Source organism: Talaromyces rugulosus, chromosome II, assembly GCF_013368755.1.
Source record: "Talaromyces rugulosus chromosome II, complete sequence".
NCBI lineage: Eukaryota > Fungi > Ascomycota > Eurotiomycetes > Eurotiales > Trichocomaceae > Talaromyces > Talaromyces rugulosus.
In genome coordinates, this window is record NC_049562.1 from 6,347,135 (window position 1) to 6,368,267 (window position 21,133).

General features: G+C 45.6%; 6 protein-coding genes across 6 annotated transcripts; 1 reads left to right on the top strand and 5 right to left on the bottom strand.

Moving 5' to 3' along the window:
• Positions 1-293: 293 nt before the first annotated feature.
• Positions 294-2,275, bottom strand: TRUGW13939_04683 (uncharacterized protein; the record flags this gene model as incomplete). The annotated part of the gene is made up of 6 exons (XM_035487850.1): positions 294-873; positions 926-1,293; positions 1,351-1,500; positions 1,563-1,886; positions 1,944-2,038; positions 2,092-2,275. The coding sequence occupies 6 exons, from the start codon at positions 2,273-2,275 to the stop codon at positions 294-296; spliced, it is 1,701 nt and encodes a 566-aa protein (XP_035343743.1).
• A 1,972-nt stretch (positions 2,276-4,247) lies between these two features.
• Positions 4,248-4,724, bottom strand: TRUGW13939_04684 (uncharacterized protein; the record flags this gene model as incomplete). The annotated part of the gene is made up of 1 exon (XM_035487851.1): positions 4,248-4,724. One exon carries the CDS (start codon positions 4,722-4,724, stop codon positions 4,248-4,250), a length of 477 nt encoding a protein of 158 aa, XP_035343744.1.
• Positions 4,725-6,406: 1,682 nt separating this feature from the next.
• On the bottom strand, positions 6,407-8,094 carry TRUGW13939_04685 (uncharacterized protein; the record flags this gene model as incomplete). The annotated part of the gene is made up of 6 exons (XM_035487852.1): positions 6,407-6,797; positions 6,861-7,051; positions 7,104-7,384; positions 7,443-7,468; positions 7,528-7,766; positions 7,816-8,094. 6 exons carry the CDS (start codon positions 8,092-8,094, stop codon positions 6,407-6,409), a joined length of 1,407 nt encoding a protein of 468 aa, XP_035343745.1.
• Positions 8,095-11,872: 3,778 nt separating this feature from the next.
• On the bottom strand, positions 11,873-12,880 carry TRUGW13939_04686 (uncharacterized protein; the record flags this gene model as incomplete). Its single annotated transcript, XM_035487853.1, has 3 exons — positions 11,873-12,487; positions 12,568-12,642; positions 12,701-12,880. 3 exons carry the CDS (start codon positions 12,878-12,880, stop codon positions 11,873-11,875), a joined length of 870 nt encoding a protein of 289 aa, XP_035343746.1.
• Positions 12,881-15,187: 2,307 nt separating this feature from the next.
• TRUGW13939_04687 (uncharacterized protein) lies at positions 15,188-16,213 on the top strand (the record flags this gene model as incomplete). The annotated part of the gene is made up of 3 exons (XM_035487854.1): positions 15,188-15,478; positions 15,532-16,009; positions 16,065-16,213. The coding sequence occupies 3 exons, from the start codon at positions 15,188-15,190 to the stop codon at positions 16,211-16,213; spliced, it is 918 nt and encodes a 305-aa protein (XP_035343747.1).
• Positions 16,214-16,593: 380 nt separating this feature from the next.
• Positions 16,594-20,242, bottom strand: TRUGW13939_04688 (uncharacterized protein; the record flags this gene model as incomplete). Its single annotated transcript, XM_035487855.1, has 7 exons — positions 16,594-16,797; positions 16,872-16,887; positions 16,931-17,364; positions 17,598-18,554; positions 18,607-18,769; positions 18,958-19,091; positions 19,142-20,242. Coding segments are annotated over 7 exons (3,009 nt in total), but the record flags the coding sequence as incomplete, so codon positions are not given.
• Positions 20,243-21,133: the final 891 nt, after the last annotated feature.

Here is a 21,133-nt window from a genome sequence, read left to right on the forward strand (position 1 = left end):
AAACTAAAATATCACTAGCCTTCATGTAATATCTTGCTTTGAATTTGTAGACCGGTTACTGCTTGCTCCTTGAGGAAATCCCGCGGGAAGTCTCTTTCCGGCCCTATGGGAGCCAATATGTTCGGCATTTGACTCGGAGTATTGAAAATAAAATAATATGCACGATATATTTTTAATAAAAATCTTATTAAATCCCAGTTGATAGTCCAGTTGCTGTAATATCTAGCTTGATTAGCTGGCAGAGGGCCAAACCCTAGGCCCCGTCGTTCTATATACACAAAGTAAACTCTAAATTATTCTCTAACGATATCGCCATCTGAAGAGTCCTGTGCATCCTGATTTTCAACCTTGTTCACGTCAACCGGAGCTTTCCAGCCAGTCCCCGCTTGCAACAACGCCATGACCGTGACCAAACAAAAAGCCGCGAAAAAAGTAGTTCTAAGGGCACTCTGATATGCCGCGACTGCAACCTCTCTTTCGTATCCCTCTAGCTTCCAAACTAAAGCCGGGCTGCCCAGAAGCTCTCTAATGAGGTCGTTGTTGTTATTGTATAAGCTGTTATAGCTATCGTGATCATTGAAACCTGCCTCTAGGTGGCTCTTCAATACGCGTGAAAAGATTCCGCCACCAACTGCAGATCCAAAACTACCAGCAAAAGAGCGGAAAGTCGCCACTAGGCTGGTGACAATAAAATGCGTGGAGGGAAGGGTAAGATGTAGGACGTGAGACAGGGTATAATTAAGAAGCGCACCGGCACAGAAGCCGTTGCAGAAGACGGCAAAGAAGAAGAGGAATACTGGCGAGTTTGTAGTTGAGAGGAGAGCGATCATCAGGAAGCTTGCGATGAAGATGGCGAAAATGACCAGGCATGATCTGAGAACTGTCAGGATAACCACAATATCAACAAATAAAAAAAAGTTCATACGTATAGTAACTGGTCACTTTGCGGATGTGAATCCACCCGACGACCAACCCTCCCAGACCAAAGCCAAGGTTTGTAGGAATCAAAATCATGCCTGCTTCTGCAGGACCCCAGCCTCGAACAGCGATCCCATAGACAGGCGTATAGATGACTATCGCCCAGCGAGACATCATCATTCCCAATGACGAGAGGCACGTGAGTAAGACCCCTCGAGAGCGAATTAGGGAAATTGGAATGATTGGCTCGGCTGCCAATAAAGGGGATGATTCGATGAAGAAAAAGACGACGAATAAGACAACCGAGACAAGAACGAGCGAATAAGGAATGGTATTGCTAGAGACAGAGTAAAGAAATAACACATTTGCGGCGGTCTAGTTTGGTATCAAATAGATTAGTACGCGGTGAAATAAAATATGTGCAAGACTTACTAGTGTCACAATACCCAGGTAGTCCAGTCGAGCAAGTTTGCTCGATCGTTCATTACCCGTGTCTTCTGCTCTGGGTTTTGATGGAATTCCAAGATAAATGGCCGGGGCAGCAAGTAAGGCGAGCGGTGATTGGATATAGTATATCACTCGCTTTATGTTTGACATGTTAGAAAAGGTCGAGTAATACCCAGAAGTCCAAAGAAGAAACGAACCCATCCGTATTTTGGAGTAACGGCACCCGCCAGAACAGCCCCTCCGGCCAGACCAGTAGTGAATATAGAAGCAACAATGCCTAGAAATAGACCACGGCGTTTCTTCGAAGACAACTCGAGCACAAGAATGGCCTGAGTTGAGTATATCCCTGCGCCTCCGCACCCAGTGAGAACACGGCCAAGGAGAAAGACTGGAAGTGTCCTAGCACTAGCAGTTAATAATAGGCCAACTGATGCTATAACATTGCTTGTGGCTATCAAGTTGCGCAAAGAGAAGATTTGGCAAAGCCGGCCGCCAAGGGGAGTAACGCTGGCTACCGCGATCTAATTAAAGTAAAATATTAGTTATATTTCTTCCCACAAACTTGTAATAAAACATACCAGAAAGGAGGCTGTAAGCCATGTTGCGCTAGAGAAAGCATCTAGATCGGCTGCAATGGCCGATTGCGAGGTCGTGACCATGGTCATATTTGTGGCTGTATTTACCAGTTAGACAATATTTCCGCACTATCAACCGGCTGACGAGTACCTTGAATAAGCATAGAAATTGAGAGTGCGACCCCGACAACTCCTGCGCGCGCCGGAGAAAGAACTGTTTCTGCTGTATCGTTTGCATCGTGGTCAGGAGCTGGTGTTCCCGCGGCGTTGGTATCTGCAAGCAAAGGGGTTGCTTCAGACGAGAGTGTCTGTTGGGCTTCTATCTCTATAGTCATTTTGAATAAGAATCACAGATTCTGCGAGAAGGTATCCAAAAGAACAATGGTTATCGATTGATATAGCCCGGAAAAAAACAACGATTATCAATCAGATCCGGCAAGTCCGAGATGTGTAGATAACACGACCACATCAATTGCGCAACCTTCCAGCAGGGTGCTGCTAATATCAAGATAAATCTACTCAAGTATATATAGCATCCTGTTCACCTGAATGTTTGCAGTAGAAATCGACCGCTTGATGAGTGTTTTGTGTGTTGTCAGATCAGGAACTTAGGCTTATCTCTTATCGCGGTTCTTGGCACGCTAGTCTAAATCTAGAATTTAACAGCGTCTATTCTATCTATGGACTAGTGTGCGGGGCCTGGCAATCTGATTGGCAAGTTTCCCCTTGCCTGCCCTGGGATTGGCCGGACCGGCAACTTCTATGCTGAAGTGGGGCACCAGCATGATGCTTTAATGGTACTACTTTCAACGAAGGCCAATAAATTGGCTCAAGCTAATGATTATCCCTTGTAATTCTACTTGGCATCCTCCTTAAACTATGCTTGATGATCATGGCATGAAAGACTTTAATGATTACAATGTAGACCTTCCCAAATAGCCCATGACAATGAACCACTGTTGTCACAACCATCTCCTTCCCTTTTGTATTATCTTCAATATACCCTGTTGCAATATGCCGACCTTCCCGTATCAAAATTGAAGTTTGAAAGTTGAGATGACTGTCAGTCTCTCCCACGATAACCTCGTTCTCCGTGAGTGAGATGACAGGGAAAAATCCAATAGTATCGATGCCCTTTTTCTGCGCAGCTGCTTGTATCTCTGTGGAGCGCTTCACGCCAAAAAGCGCCATAACTCGATCTCTAATCCACATCAACACTGAGAACCAGGTAGGTGACTCCGAAAAAAAGGTCCGGGCGAGGGCATTCGGTCTGTATTCTCCAGACTTGTGTACTGGAAGCGATACAGCATATGCATCAACAAAATAAGCTGATTTATAAGACGATGCCAACTTGCTTTCACTTGGAAAGGAGACAGCACGGATGGGTGCTAATGCCATTTTTGCTCCTTGTGTTGAGCTAATGTGCAACGAAGCTGAAACTGAGATATAATGCAGGAGCGAGTGAGGGCGCGGTCTAGTCTGTGCCGCGGCGACGCGAAACATTATTTGGTAGATTGGCCGCGGGGAAGAAGATTCAAGTTATCAGGATTATAAATATGACGATTGAATAAAATGATAATTGCCTTCACCACACCTTTTATCGAGGTGTGAAATATCCGAGGGTACCCGATAGCGTCCGTAAACATCCGTGGTACTGCGCCCAATAATAATGGCTTTCTACGAAAGCCATTTATTTTATTTAATATGACCAGCAATACCTTCCCTATCCAAGTTTCTAAGGTGTTGTCTATATCAACGTTTTATTCCAATTCCAAAATTATACTAACATCTTCTAGATTGGCAATCGTAACAAATATAAACCTGAGGTTACAAGGCAGGGTTAGGATTAACATTACACCGAGTGTCCCCGCATTATCCCGCCTCAGTGCCAGACGCATTGCCACACTTTCATTATCCAGGTTTCGAAAATGTTCATTTATGGCTACAGTAAGCATTGATTCTGCCTTGTGCATTAAGAAAATTAACAAAGTTTGGTTAGAAAGTACGCGAGAGTTTTCTCTAGATGAGATCACATCCTTTTATTTCGCATCTAAGGTAAGCTGCTAAGAAGATAATCTGGAGAAATTGGTGAAGTTACTAAAATCATTTAGGATACATTAAATAACCGCGACTTCCACACTTTTACTTAGTCAATTTCGTGATGAAGAACTTCGAGTAGCCACAAATGAATATTTTTGAAACCTGAAACCATGAAGCCTGAGCGTTGTCTAAGGCAGCGAGTGCGTAGCGTATCGACTATAAGCATGATGGATCACTGCGAACCTTATGATCAGCTCAGCTGGTTTGCTATAATTTCCAGCGTTTTTTCCTCGGATGTCTCCAGTTTTGCTGTTGCGGAGCTAAGTTTCCAAACCGAGAATCCCAATCATCAGCTTCGTCCACGGGCCAGAATTGGTAGTGGAAGTCCTGAGCGCCGGTTACTGTTGGATGTACCAGCTCAATTTGTGAAACACTACTAGCCCCGGCTCTGCCCTTTAATATGGGTTCTTCGATTGCCTGATAATTGGTCTCTCCAAACGGGTTAAATCTCTCGGGAGGAGGTGGTGTAAGGACCGTGACAGTGTCCCCTTCTAGAGCAATGTGATAAGCGAAAAGTGCGGACGCGCCTTGCATGTATTTGCTCCATTTTAACTTAGATTTTGAGCTATATAAGCAATTCGGATGATCATGAATCATCAATGGCCCCATTGCTGTCGTCAATGTTTGCATTTGATGATGATCCGCCCATTCCTGTGCTGTTGCACGAGGAATGCCGCTCCACATGACTTGCTTGTTACGTGACCAAATCGTATGAAATTGGTCGCAGAGTTGGGTTATTTCATCCGAAGTAAGAAGTTTATGAAAATATTCGATATCTTGTGATGGACACATACTGATATTGATAGAGTTACTTAATAGGCCTAAAACGTTCTGAGAAGTTGAGGAAAGTTGAGGAACCGATTGCATGACTTTACACCATTAATACTGTATATGAATATTACTAGGTGGCAAAATTCTATACAGCATTAATTTTAATCCGATTCTCCCTGTGATGAAAGATTTTTTTCAGTGGCTGAGAAGGCTAGCTTTAACAAGAAATTATGACATGGACGGCGGATAGCCGGATATTCTCTAGGCAAGGGATGTGGCGACCACTTCACCTTCATCTTCCAGGCCACAAGACCAAAAGGACGTCAACGCTACAACGGCAGCCTACTTCATGTGGTATGATAAATCTAATCCCTGCAAATAAACTGAGAGAACTCGACATTTTTAAAGCATCTCGCTACAAGTGGAATTCCATCTTGATAGGATATGGGATTTCCCTTGGTTTATAAGACACATCATCAGTCATACATTCCGGCGAGAATATCGTCTTCCATGTGACTACGTAAACAAGATTTAACAATCTAGTAGCTAGATATAGTGAACACTCCAATCAATTGATTTATCAATACGGAATAGTTCGTCTTTCCGGCATCTAAATTCTCTCCTTTTAAGACTGATATGGAGGTGGTATTATTATTGAATCTTCTATAAGTCTTTTGGTGTTTTACTGATATGGTACTTCTATTGATAATCTTTGGATTGGAAGAACGGCTGGATAATCATTTATGGATTTATTTGTATCCGTTTAAGGTGTGGAGTTCTTTCAGGAGCGCTGGTGTTTTATTAAAAGATTGTGTAGTATGGCACCACTTAACAGGTGTAAGAGATGGAATGACCCTATCTGATCGAATCACAATTTGATGGACATGAAAGTGGTAGAGTTGCATTATTACTAACAAAAAATACTATGCCCAACACTAAACTTGGCTGGATATTGGAGTCTAAATGGAGGGTGGTGATGGCTGGATACAAGAGAGTTACGGCTGTCCGAAATTGTGACGGAAATTGAAGTTAAAAGAGAGACACCGCAGACAAGACTAAAATCACTATTTGATGGCGATGTCATCATTGATCAAAAATAGTAGTATTCTTTTACTCGAAGCTTTCAAGTATTCTGTGACGAGGGTCACATCGAGTCTTGGAGTACAAATTCGTTAAGAGCGACAAAAGATGATGACCACAAAAAAAGAGAGTTAAAAATTAAAAGTGTAGACATCTTAATATGAAGGAAAACAAGCAGTGTATTATTTCTAAGTACATGGAAATTGGTTACACCTGGGGAATAATAATCAAGACAACAGTATGATGCTCCTTCAATGTTTCAACTAATGGGATGATCCAAATAGGTTGAGACAAGCAAGGAAGCGCCCGTATTTATTGATGTAATTAGCATTATATGTTAAGAAAATAGAATTGGTACCTCTCCATAAGGACAAGGAACCATAGCTCAGAGGTGGTATTAGGAGATCAGGGCGTAAAATATACCCAATAGCAGCAATAGACTGCAAACGCCCTGTAAATTTGAACGTATAATCTCTTAAAACATCTCGGCCCGTAAGAATCTCCTCAAAGTACGTTTAATAGTACAGAGGGTGCTCTGGGTCAGTGAAATCGAAAACAAGGGCAGAGTGAGGCTTGCCACCGCCACGGTTCTCGAATTCCTGGCTGAAGTTGATGGAACGGTTGAAGGAGATGCTGCCGTCGTCGTTGATGTCGATGTATTGCGCCTTGAAATCGGCGGGAACGTTGACAATACCGATCTCGCCGGTCTGCACGAAGTAGTCGGTGACGACAATGTGCTTCTGGTCAGGGGTGACCTTGATGTAGTGAGGACCAACGATAGGGTGAACCTCATCAGGGTCATCGAGACGCTTGGGGTTGGTGAGATCACTAATGTCCAGAGCGGCAACGTGGTTGGCCGACGTAAGGGTAACGTAGATGTACTTGCCATCCTGAGTAATATCAGAGCTAAATAAGTACATGTTAGCATCATATGCACAATTTTTTTCAAGGGTGTTTGGATGAACGTACTAGCTAGCAATAGGGTTAGTCGCGCGGATCGTGTCGCCGAAATCGTAGATGAGCTCGGCGACACCCTGGTTGCCGTTGGAATCCTTGCGGCCAGGATAGATGACCCAGAGTTGTGCACTACCCACGGTAGCGGCGATAGCAGCACCTTCAGGGTTTCCAGGGATGAACTTCACATCTTGGATACCGGAACCCTATACCCATGGTTAGACAGCATTCTAAACCTTGACTTAGTAGTAAACTTACACCAGGGATGGTAATAGTACTGATGATAGTGCGAGACTCCAGATTCCAGAGGCGAAGGGTCTGGGCGCGAATAACACCAGTGCTAGGTTTCAAGATTGACAAAGGAACAACGAAGTCAGAAGTCAGGATGTAGTTGCGGTCCCAGTCGATACTGATACCGTGCGGAGAGAACTGCTCGGCCAAGATACCAAGAGTTCCTTCCACATCTTCTGGCCATTCGTGAATGATGTTGAAGTCGGCATCTGTTTCAACGAGTCTGCCAGGGGAGGTACCGAGAGCAGCTAAAAAAGAAAATATTAGCATCAATGTTGTGGTATGAGATTTCTCGACTACACTTACATCCCATGTAGGTGATAAAGAACCCGCTACTCTACTTGTTAGTTCTGTATCTGAAGACACTACAGTATAAGCAAGACCAACTTACCCGTCAGGCTTGGGACGGATTTCATCAGCAATGGACGAAAGAAGAGCACTGTTGCTCTTCTTGAACGCCGGGCGGTAAGGGTTGGAGACATCAAAATAGTAGGCTGTGTCTTGAAGCTTCAACAGCGAGAGAAGACCACCGCCGACAATGGTCTGTCCATCGCTAGAGACACCAATATGGTGAGGATCGTTACCACTGGTGGGGACGTCGGTCACATAGATGAGTGTACCAAAGGTGTCCTACAGATGTTAGCTGCTAGAAGGTCTAACATGGGTTTATGGTACACACATCATCCAGACTGTAAGTTGCCAGAAAATCGGCATGCTCCTTGTCTCCAGCTCCAACCCAGTAGTAACCAACCTTCTTAGGCTTAATGTTACTGGGGGTGAAAGCAGGGCTGTCAAGAGGTGGCAAAGGCGCCTGTAAGATTGGCAATGCCGGAAGAAGATCGTAAAGAGGTTGGATCAGAGGAGTCGTCACACCCTGGATCTTGGGAGGGAGAGAAGGAATCGAAATAGCTTGAGAGAGGGGAGCAAGCGCCAGGGCGCTGATCAAAATGCCAGCCATCGTGTCTCTTTCTAAACCAGAAATTGAATACAGAAAATGTGCTCTAGTTTGAACAGGACACTGTGAGTTGTTGGATCAACATGAGCACATTTGAGGTAATTCTTCTCACTATATATGCTTTTCGAATCCCCCCGTCCTACCTCTCATGAGTCTTCCCATCTACGAATTGTCGCCAATTCGCAATCCATCAGGTACATCATGTCATTCAATGACGAAAAACGATAGTTCAGCCCATTCAAACACTAAAGAAGACTATAATCATGATCGTCAGGTGGACTACAATACAACTTCACAAAAAAAAAGGGTTATACCTTGGCAGAAAGTCAAATAATCCGCTGTTAGCGAGGGTAGCCAATGGGAATTTTGTTTTCCCGACGAGAACCGTGCTACCTGCTGAGATGAAGCTAATGCAAGAGGATTATGTATTATGGCCATCGCCTCTAGAACCCGTGGGGGTCGATACAAGCGGAAATATACATATACGAACATGAAATGCATGCACGGCTGGTCAATATCAACTAATGAAAAAGAATCACGCCTTATTCGAATATGAGTAGATCTGCTCTTTGGTTACTCATTTTGTCTCAATGGCCCAAAGCGCACTAGGAGGCTGATCAACATCAGGCTCAATTACCTTTCGGATTTTCTGGGCATGTTAAACGCATATGAGATGCAATACAGGTAGAGGAGGTACTGTACAATATGATATTCTTACAAAACTCCCTTTATTAATTTGATTTATATGTGGCCTCAGGGGGAAAGGCCACAGAACTTTCAAGGCAGACATAGCTTGAAGTCGAGCTAAGATATCCTTGTTACATAAACACAGACTATTGGAAAGAAAGAAAAATTGAACGCGGAACTAATTTTCCAAGGGTGAGTCTCGGGAGCACGCAAGAGATGAGTTTATGCGATGGACAAACAAGACATCATCATTCTTGGCTATCTTAATACATGCATGGTCCTTAGGATCTGCAATGCTCCCAAATATGAGCATCATGAACCCCGAAGTCGCCGAAATTATTAAACACAAATGGTTAGGTCGGTGCCGCATGGCGCCACATGCCTTGACTGAGTATTATAGTCCTACCATTAGCTCCGCCGAATGGAGACGCGAGAGACTCATACATTGGTCCTCAGCCTCAGGTCCCCACGGGCGAGTCTTTGGGTTAAATTAGTATAACTGAACAAACTCTATATTTTATGTCATATGGTCTAAATCGAGTTTGAAATCTGCCTATGCCATCTAGAGCAAACCTAGAACTAGTAGTACGATCTATCTTCCCTTTTTAGTGTAAATTTATCCTGGACCCTTTTCCAGGCATATCTTCAACTAGGAATTATCATGGTGGTTCTAGTAGAGGGAAACCTAATACTTTGCAACTAGGGTTTTCAACGTCTATTAAAGTACTTGAAGTGTCTAACAGGGCAAGGTATTCCATATTTCTACCATGAAAGCTACGGAAAACAGGAAGCCCCGTAGATCGAGACCTCGCCAACATATAGCAGGCCAACGAGGGATCCCAAACGCCATATGATAGAGTAGTCGCGCAATCAACGCTTAATGGTAGCTTGCATTGAGGCACAAGGAAATTTTTTACACGAACCGATAGGGTCCGTGCTATGCAGGGGACGCTTTACAGGTACCTAAAAGTTGTTGATTCGATATTATGGCCCAATTACCAATATTTCTATAATGCTGTCCCAAAGGTTCACTGGGTGAACATTGAAGCTTTCCTTTGAACTGTTCGTCTACCCGTACAAGGCACAACTACGGGGGTAAACATAGGACAGACGGGAAAACTCAATGCATATACGTAGGATTAGTCACATATCATTATTGTTCTTGCTGGCAAAATATCGATCCACCCGTAGACTGACTCGAACCAGGGGAAGAACGGCAGCGCTATTAAGGTAAAGATGGGCGCCTTGGCGGAGCGGAGGCTCTTGGCGCGCGTGTTGCCAAGCAATGGTGACATCCAGCTTCAACATCACTTCATCGCGGACATCAGTCGTTGGCCCGGCATGCATTCCAATTAGCACTACCCCGCGCACCAGCTGGAGGCAAAGAGAACTATCAGGTTTCCAGCCTGCATTTTGGCAATCGCGTCATTGCATCATTTGCGGAAATATCGAAAATTTTCGCCGTTGGTGGCGGATCAAAGTCAGTGCACTCCATTTTCAGGTGAGTTGATCGGGATAAAAACCATCTCTCTTTGGCCATTAGAATTGAGTACAGGCCTTGTGGTGTTGGATTGCAGGCTGTGCCTGGTGGCGAATACAAGTTCTTGCACCCAAATTAGATGGATAGGGACCATGGTGTTGACGCCACTTCGTTAGTCGACTCTTTAAGGTTCAAAGCTTCCCAACAGCACGCATTTATTTCTGCTTGCAGTATAGCAAAGGTTACGGAGGACGCATATTTTAAAATAATGGCCCCTTTTCTCTCAGAACAATTTGTAATAGAACAAATGATCCATGTCCCAGGTATGTGTAGGTAAAACAGCAAAAAGCAGGGGCATTCTGTAGAATATAGACATGTACAAGTGCACTCCATTGCCTTTCAGCACAATGCACAGACAACTAACTCGGTTAGAAGAGATCTGAGATGCTTGTTTTGATATTCTGGGCCTTAATTGGTTGAAAATTCACGGTCATGAGTAAAATTAGAATATTCAAGCTGCAAAGCGAAGCGCTTCGTAGGAAGATGACAAGAAATTCCAGCCCGCTTTACCAATACACGTATTGTATGACATATGAATGTTTTCTTAAATCGATGAACAGCAATTGCTTCTTCCAAGCCTCATTGGCGCCTCAATCTTTTTATTCGATGGAGGCTCCAGGTCGATGCAGGGATCGGTAGGCTGGGTATAACAATATTAGAGCATACTAGAAAGGATGTAAACTCAATGGCCAAGTTGACCCGAGCTTGTGCGGCTCAATAAAAATTCTATCGCAGTAATAAATTTCCGATTTTTTGAAAAAAAGAAAAGAAAAGAATAAAAAACGCCTACATATCTATAACTACATGTATGACTGCTATATAATATATAATGGAAGGGGAAGCTCTTTCTAAGACTATAAAAGTCTACATATATGATTACTAAATTTTACAAAACTTTAATATTAATATAATAATTTGATATTCTATATTATATTCCTAGTTGCTTTATCTAAGAACCTTTCTTTTCTGCATTTAGCACGCAAGTAGTGACATGCAGGCTAATTTTGTGACAGTGGGTTATATGAATTCATCTCGGGTTGTGCCATCTCAAGTCTGTCTTGATTGAGGATCACGAAACTGCCCGATCCGCTTCCAAGTAGGTCATCACTGGTGCATCACCCATTCTTTTAAAACTTTTAGATAGTCTATAATGGATACTCGTACGATGTGTATGGAACATTTAATTCATTTTTAGGGTAAGTGAATAAAAATGACACATGCTACAAGTGGAATGTAAATGAAAAGTAAATTATATATGTGGCTAATTGGTACATGAAAATACACACACACACACAAAAACAATCAGAGGAGAGCCGAGAGAAAAGGAAAAAGAAACAAAGGAAAAGAAAGAAAGAACAAACACCGTCCAATGGCATATGTAGAGTATATCACCATTGACCCGGAGTTGAAGGTCGATAAGGGCAGCATCAAGGGTTTCAAGTGAACACTGAAATCTCAATGTCGCTGGGTGCGATCTGGACTCGCACAAGCATATTGTTGAATATATGCCAACCCATACTAAAAGTCTCCAAGAGAGTAACGCCAGAGATAGAATTATAGACCAAGAGAAGGTGAACAACACTCCAAAAACCCGGGAGGTAAGCAGAGTTTCCACGACAACACACCACTGGGTTCGATTCGTTTGGATATCTCAAAAATAATCTCAGATGACGTCGCAGCAATTTTTCCGTCAGACCTTTCCCTCGATCTCAACGCAATATTGCTCAGTTCTCCTCTATTTGCTCGGGCCGCCTCATCAAAAAGCAGTCCTCCTACCTGGCCGAATTTCGCAATCAATCCTTCCTTTTCTTCATCAGTTTCGGCTCTCCAGTGAGTTTTGACGAGATAGCCGTATAGAGACTCAAGCTTGAACGCGATATGTCCACAAAAAATTGACTGCTGATGTAGCCACCTTTCAAAATCAAGGATTTTATCCTCTTTTTTGCACCGTGTAGCCGTTTTCTCAGTCTCCTTAATGAGATAACAGATAGGCCATCTTTCATCTTCCCTAAATCCTTCCTCATACGATAGGAGATCGTTATCAGTGACGTCTTGGCCAGCTAACCAATTCAAATAGTCAATGGCCCAAATAATCCTCCAATTTTCTCGTATTTCCGTTGATAGAATACATTGTGCACAGAAGAATAACTTGATTCTGTCCGCTTCTTTCTGATTAGGAGTTAGCTCAGTGTTTCTTCATTTCAATACATGCAGGCTAGATGGAATGTTCTTGGTGGTGCAATGCTTACGTCTCCACCTAAGGGATATTCAATTATAGCTCCGATCTTATCCTCCTGTCCGTCCAATTTATCGTTGATTTCGTTCTATAGTTAAAGTTAAAATATGCTACAAGGAAGAATACCCAATGGAAACCTAATGAACCATTCTTTCATCAAGCTGTGGGAGCAAGGTAGTGCGTTCGGGCTTGTTGGCAGATCCGGCAGTAGATTTGCAATCATCAACCAGTTTGCGCCAACGAAGGAGAATGCTTATTTCCTTTGATATTCTCTGTGGAGGATCTGCCTTTTCTTCGTCCTTGGCGGTAGCTTTGTTTGGCGACATATTGGTTTATAAGCCTGACGACTTAACTTGGGAGAGGTAAGGAGTAGCAAAATAAAAATTAAACTTCAAAAAATCGTTGAGCCAGTCTCGATTCAACGTAGAAGGATAAATAGAAAAGAAGAAGAATACAATAGCGATGACCCTTTGCGTTGTTTATATACTTTCCGTTTGACTCAATAAAACGCCTCATGCTGTTGAAAATGTGTCATTGATGAGTCAATTTTATAGCTGAATTGGTGACTCCTACCTATTCGATACCAAAAATATTAGTCACTTAATATCTCGCCAAAACAATTTGCATCAATTGATGTTACTGTGATATATACTACTACGAATTTGATTGGTGAGGTTCTAGTGTTGGTCGTATGGGTTTATGAGGTGTTTGTCACTAGCACTGGGTTGGGTGCATGATTCATCGGCATGACTAGCCGGGGGTTTGTCACAGAACACATGACTCAGTAACCCCAAGTGCTCTCTCGGGGTACTTGAAGTCAAAAATTGTATTTAATATATTCAATTTTTCATAGAGTAATATCTTAAATATAAGAATGTTTATCCGAATATGAAACAACGGAACTTATATGGTATATATTGGTGATTTTACTGCTATAAATGTGAAAAGTAATTAAAGGTCGGTTTCATGTGCTAGCAGGGAAAATCCAATTAAAGGAAATCGCTGCAAGTAACATGCTGAAAGAGTAAACCAATGAGAAGCATGTAGTGCAATATTAATGTATTCAAAACAAAAGCATTTCATGAAATACATGTACTACGCGGCCATTGGGCCGCTGTACTTCCTAGTGCGAAATAGGTTAACCAAGACTCGGGTTTGAAAGAAGATGGAGTCGTAGTAGTTTCTTCTCGGAAATCTCATTTCCGGTACGACGCGCCTATTTACATTGTAGGTTTAGCGGCCTGCTGATTGAAGTGGGAACGAACTCGTTTATAGGGAGCTATGGCCAGCCCGCGGTCCCCGCCTGATGCAAGATGTATGGGACCAATCTGAGAAGAACAATTTCAAAGACAGCACATTATCCCATTGTGCAAACAGCTCAGTACGGAGTAGTAGTGGCTCTTAATACCCTTTAGGAGTACTCGAGAAGTGGGTCAGTTGGAGATAAAGAGCGAAGGGTATACCTTCACCAACACAAACGAGCTTGGAAGAGAGCTGAGTGTCTGTCGAAAATATGAAATGAGTTCTTATCTATCCCATTACTCAATAGTATTAATAGCGATTGCCAAGTCCTGTATCTGCATCTAATGAGCGGCGTTAGCCCGAATTTGGGGGGGTCCCAAAAGCTTGATCAAGGACTAAAAACTTGGGAAAAGCTAGTACAGCAGCTATGGCTGTCGATCGACGCAGCATTGGAGATGGGACAAAGCCACAGAAACTGTGGAAATGGAGATATAACACTATCAATAATCATGTGTGTAACGACGAATTCGGACTCCCGAAGCTCGATTGATAGTAGCTTGGGCTGGATTAGGCTGCCGGGTCCGCATTGACGCTCGCACAGGCTCACCAATAACACAAATCACACCAAACTTGCGAAGATGCTCTTGCTGACACCAGAAATAAGCAGCAGCGCAAGCTGAGATTCTACTGGCGAGAAACAGCTCTTATCAGAGCAGAAGATCGAAAATTGCCGAATCCGGAAATGTAGATGCGATCGCGCCTTGGCATCCGGCTTAGTATAACGCCATTGGGCGCGCGATGCGGGACTGTGGGCTGTTTAAGGCTTTCTCCGCGGAGTTGTTTGGCAGAGAGATCGCCTGCGTGCATCAGGACTGATAAGACTGGCAGTGTCTTGCTATTGGCTTATCCCCGGTAATAATTTGTCTATATTTGTTCGGAGGACTGGGGATGCAGAGACTAAAGCCCTTATCTGAAATATCCCAAGCAATAATGCTAATAGCAATTTGCCAATTAATACTAAGATTGCCAACTACCATGCCATTTACGGAGTATTCCACTGGCATACAGCAGGAGACAAGGTTTGATCAACAAGCTTATCAGTTCGTGCTGTTGCTGATCACTAGTGATGAACTTGTCTCTCTGACCCATTTTCGCCAGTCGGAGGAGCAGCATGCAGGGACTCGCGCCGAGAATGCCTTTTGTGGGACACCGGGTCAATACTTAAAGGATGCGTGATCCCTGTCTTGGCTGATCTGTTTTCAATCTCGAACAACATCCTCAAGCTGAAGGCGCCAAGACAGACAGAGAAAGACAGACAGAGAAAGACAGACAGAAAGTCAGACAGAAAGACAGACAGAAAGTCAGACAAGAGAAAGACGAAACAATCAATCATGTCGACCCCCTTTACCGTCAATGCCCTCACCCCTTACGAGGTGGTAGAGTACATCAGCTTGACCGGAGCCGCCAAAGGAAACATGCGCCTTGACAAGGTCTTCCTGAGCTCCGTCTCTGCCGGATGTCTTTTGGCCTTTGCCTGCGCCACTGCCCTCAGTACCAACACTGCCCCTTGGTGGCAGGAGAATGCCCCGGGTCTGATCCGCACGATTAGCGCACTGGTATTTCCCTACGGTTTGTGCATGATAATTCTGACCGGAGCCGATTTATGCACTGGTACTTTCATGGTGCGTTTAACTCGATGGATTCATTTCAGTGTTCAATAGACTAACGAGTGTAGTACACCACTGTGGCCGCCCTGCAACGTCGTCTACCTTGGTACAAGATGCTCCTTCACTGGTTCGTCACCTTCTGGGGCAACCTGGCCGGTTCGCTCTTCATGGTCTCCATCATTCTCGGCTACGGCGTCGTCTTCTCTGCCGACCCATACAAGAGTGAAGTCATCACGTTTGCCACCAAGAAGCAAGTCACCCCCGACTTCCACGAGGTGTTCCTGCGCGGCATTGGCTGCAACTGGCTGGTCTGTTTGGCGTGCTTTTTCGGCATCCAGGGACGCGATCTCGCAAGCAAGGTTATCGGTATTTGGTGGCCTGTGTTTGCCTTTGTGTCGCTCGGCTTTGACCACGTTGTCGCCAACATGACTTTTATCCCAATGGCCATCTGGCTCGATGCGCCTGGAATTTCTGTCGGTCTGTATATCTGGAAGGGAATCATCCCGGCCCTGATTGGCAACATCATTGGCGGAGGTCTTTTCTGCGGTGAGTAATAGGTTGCACCGATAGCTGCATACTATGTACTAATTTTTTTGTCTAGGTGGTTACTACTTCTACATGTATGGCCTTGAGGAAGAGTCCTTTGCTTTGTCTATCAAAGGTATCGGCAAGAGCCGTGCTGCTAGCAGCGAGGACATTGAGGCCAGCGGTGCCGAATCCTCTGCTCCTGCCGAAACTAAGGATGCCTGAGCATGAGATTTAGAAACCACCACGCTCTGTTCTGAGTAGACAGAACAGACAGGATGGAAAATATTGAAATAATGAGAGTTGAAATGATAGGGTTGGATTGCTTTTTCTTAACGGACGATACCACATGATACATGCAGATGGCTATAGCTATATGCCCAGGTAGTACTAATTAATAATAATTGCTATAATTTGGTCTGACGGGTAAATATCAAGTTAAAGGTAAGATATCAACGCATGTTATTCGCGGCAGGGTCACCTTCCGTAAACGGAAATTTTGAGACGCCCCAAAAGCCCTAATTACCTCAAGCCAGCACTTCTTCCCATCAATTCAACGCATCTACCAAAAATTGCCTAAACCACGCAACCGTTGCATTCTTACCCCTGATCATGGCAGCGCGCTCGCCCGGCTTATTCTCATCGCCACGCACCAAACACGAATGCGCCACACCCGGAAAATGCTGATAATCAAACGGCACATTCAGCCGCTGCAGCGTCTCAAACGTATGCAGCTTCAGCTCTGCCGTATACGCTTGGTCGATCTCTGGTGCGAGCACCTGCACGGGAACCGCGACTTCATCGATATCCTGTTTTGTCGTGAGCGACGGATGTCCAATAGAGACACAGTCGACCAGCGGCGCTTCTTGATGCTCCCTCGCACCAAGTCGAAGCGAAGCCTATCCACCGTAGCAAAACCCCACCGCGCCAACTCTTTTATACCCTAGCTGCTGCTTGAGCGCCCTCGCGCACGCAAAGATCTCGGCCTCGCGGTTTTCGCGACTGTTTCGCGTGATAAATCCGGGCAAGTCAAGCTGATCGAATCGGTCGGCGGCAATCAGATCAAAGGACAGAACCTCGCCACCAAAAAGGTCCGGCGCGTACACTGTTGCGCCGACTTCGCGCGCGTAGTGGTCTGCCAGCAAGCGGATGTTTGGGAATGTCCAGCCGAAGAGGTCGGCGATGAGGAGGATGGCGATGTCTGGGTTGTCGCCGGCGATATAAGTGTTGTTATCGGCGAGACGGCCGGTGCGGCCAGTTGGCGTGCCTTGCCATTGAAAGCCGGTGATGCAGCAGTCGGGGACGGACATTTTGTTGTGGATAGATGTATCGATAGGTAGAAGTGTGGATGGTGTTCGTCTACTTAATAGCCATGTCTACATTATTAATCGAATTGAGGGGTGCGGGGAGTTTCCGGGGAGATGTTGCATGTATTAATACGTCCATTTAATGTTGGAATTGTTGGAATTGTTGGAATTGTTGGAATTGTTGGAATTGTTGGAATTGTTGGAATTGTTGGAATTGTTGCCTAGTTTGGGGTTACCAAGTAACTATACTATAGCGTCGTTTACGATTATTGTCCACAAGAGGAAGAATATTATCCCCTCACCCCCTCAATCAAATTCTTAATCCCCTCGCCCCTCCCCGTCTTCTCCCACGCCTCCGGCGCATTCTCAAACGGCGTCACCGAACTGATCAACTCCCCAACAGCCACTCTGCCCGTCCTCAACAGCTTCATCGCCAGCTCGTAGTCTCCCGGACCATACCGGAAACAGCCCTTCAAATTCAGCTCGCGCGCGCTAAACGCGTTGATTGGAAATTCTATCTTGGACTGTCCGGACATGCCGGCCTGAATATACGAGCCGCCTGGCCGTAGAATGTAGATTCCGATTTGCACGGCGCTGGCAGCCCCAGAGGCTTCAATCACGTTGTGCACACCTCTAGGCTGTTCATCGTCGTCGGAAGAAGCAGGGAAAATCGTGTTGCGCAGTCGCTCCGACTCGTCTTCGGAACTCGCTTCCCTGCTAAGTAGAAACGTCTCGCAGTCCTCGACAAACCCACGCGCAAAATCCAGTTTGCCTTGCAACACATCACACAAAACAATTCTGGCCGCGCCAAAAGCTCGAGCCACACGCGCACAAAGTAATCCGATCGTGCCACTGCCCATGACAACCACGTCCTCACCAGCCGTAAAACCGAGCTGGCGCACGGTATGCACCGCGACGCTGAGCGGCTCGACCAGCACACCCTCCTGAAGCGACATGTCGTCTGGCAACTTAAAAACAAAATCCGCGGGGACAAGATAAAACTTGGTAAGAGTGCCGTGCTGCATGCTCTTCGGATCCGCCGCGAACCGCATCTGCCCGCACAGATTGTACTTGCCAGACTTGCAGTATGCGCATCGACGACAGGGTAAACCGGGCTCGATAGCGACGCGGTCGCCGGGTTTGATGGTTGAGACGGACGAGCCTGTGGCGACGATTGTTCCTGAGGCTTCGTGGCCGAGAATTAGTTGGGAGACGGGCGAGACGAACGTCTGGATGCCGCCGTGGTTCCAGAAGTGCACCTTCAAGTTAACATTAGTATCAGTATAGATATTAAAAGGGGGGGGATGTTACATCGCTGCCACACACACCAACATATGATATGCGGATCAACACGTCGTGCGCGTCTTGGATCTGGGGGATGTCGTTGTCGGCCGGGAGGTGGTCTTTGATGCTGGCCGAGTGAGGGCCGGCCAGAAACCACGATGGGTTTTTCATTTGTTGGAATGCCATTTTACTTTGCGTTGATATACTTCAAACGCTTGAGTATATATGTAGTTGGCAACCTGTACGACTGTCAAAGAGGGGAAGCTCACGCTCCATCGTGGGGTCGGGCAGATGTCCGAAATCAATACATTCAATCTACTAAGCTGTATAACAGCGTCGACAAAATCAATCATGCTATTGGATATAAAGCCGAGTCACAAAGAATCACCCGTCTCGCCCGCTGCGCAGACATGAATACTGTCTATCCACTCCGACTTTAGTATATCTGCTGCACTCGGCCGTTTCTTCCAGTCGGTGTTGAGCATGGCATAGATGGTCTTGCGACAGGCAGCCTATTGACGCTCAGTCAGCATGGAAATGTAAAAAGAAAAGGAATACTCACCCCCCGCAAACGCTCGATAGACTGCCACGTCCCAGCCTGTCGTATCTCTCGCTCGAACTCCTCATATAAAACATCCTTCTCGGCCATGGCGTATCGCCACACGTGTTTCCCCGTCCTCATGTCCATGTACACCACGCCAGCGGACCACACATCTGCAGCCCTGGCATCGAAATAATAGGCAGCCATCTTCTTTTTGTATTCAAGCACAACATACTGCTCCGGACTGATATACGGAAACGAGCCACACAACCCCGTAGTCAACCTGACCTGCTTCTCCCACGGCAGCCGAATGCATTCAGCGTTCCCAAAATCGGCGATTTTCAGACACCCGCGCCGCGTGAGCAGCAGGTTGTCTGGTTTGAGGTCGCGATGCGCGACCCCCGTTTTGTGCAGATACTCAATCCCACGCAGCAGCTGTTTGAAGTAGCAATCTGCCTCGTCCGCACAGAGACCACGACTCCCACCGATCGAGCGTACTCGCGTGTACACGTCGCCGCCGGAACAGTACTCCATAATCTGGCAGAACCCGTCGCTGCTTTCATCGTCTTGGATCAAATCGAGCGTGCGGATCACATTGGTATGGTGCAGACTGGACGAGATACAAAATTCGGCACCGAGCCGTTTCATGTATTTTTTGGTTGACTCCTTCTGGCGCTGCGCGAATTTCTTCACGGCGAAGAGCTGGCCGCCGGTTGGGTGTTCGGTCGAGTGAGGCAGGAAACTGACGCGGACGATGCCCGACGAGCCCCGGCCGATTTGTTCTTTGTATGTGCCGTATCGCTTGGTGAGTGGGAGCTGCTCGAGTTTTGTTCGTTTTGGAGTAGGAATAGAAGGGGTTTTGGGTAGAAGAGATGACTCAAGCCGGAGCAAGGGTAGCGTATCGTCATCTTCTGCTTTCTCTTTGAGATCCTGCATCGCCTTGAGCTTGTCCTGCAAGAGGTCCAAGAGGCCATCATGCCGGCGGCCGTCGTAAAGACGGTGGGAATGCGAGCCGTCGCTGTGCAGGGTGAATTTGGTGTCTTTTTGGCGAGCTGGAGGTTTCAGGCCGATTTCGACCTCGTAGATGCGGTCGACGTGGGCGGCGACTTTGATCTTGCCCATTTTCTCTTCCTCTCTTTTTTGCTTCTTTGCTTGAATAGAGTGGCAGAGAAAAAGTGAGAGAGGGATATGGATAATGACGAGGGATGAATGTCAAGCAATATGCCCCAAGCAAGGACGCTGTGCAACGATACACAGTATCTGCAGATGTCAGAGGGGCGACCCCGTCATTTTGAAGTCAACCGAGTCCATCTTCTCGTTAAACAGACGGTCTCATTTTCAAACTGAGTGATATATTCTCACCAGTTGACCTGCTGTGGTGGTCTGGAGTGTGAAGTTGTATCAAGCATGAGGGAATTGTCCCTGACCAATGACAGTCAGTCATGCTGGACCCAGAAATCAGGTGGGAGTAACATTTGGTTCTTGGAAATTAATATGAGCGTTTTTTTTGGTGCGACCGCCATTTCCCATTTCGCTCTGGGTTTTATGTAATTAGAATTGATTTTGAGCAAAGAAGGGGGGCTCAAAAAAGGAATTCCGGCCCATGGAACAGCGTTGATGAGGCGCTAAGTCTTTCGGCTCTCGGAAAGCACTGCCACAAGCCGCATGACGATGTTTGATTTTCTCTGTTTTATTTTCTGTGACACAGCAATTAACTATGAGCTAGCGATGACCAGGTGGCAGCGGCCGTACTATTCCCAGATCAGCAGGCTATCTACTAGTACTATTGTCACAAAATGTGACAGCACAGCCGGTGACGTCATTCTACATATCTCTCTCTTCTCTCCACAGATAGTATTACAGTAATATGCACGCGGGGAAATGCTCTAGCGACTGTTGGTAAAATACTAACTTACTACAACAGGGCTTCCGGAAACTGCTGTCACCACAAATACTCCCTTGTTATTTGTTATTTCTGGAACCCCAGTGTGAAAGTAAGCTAAGCCTCATCTG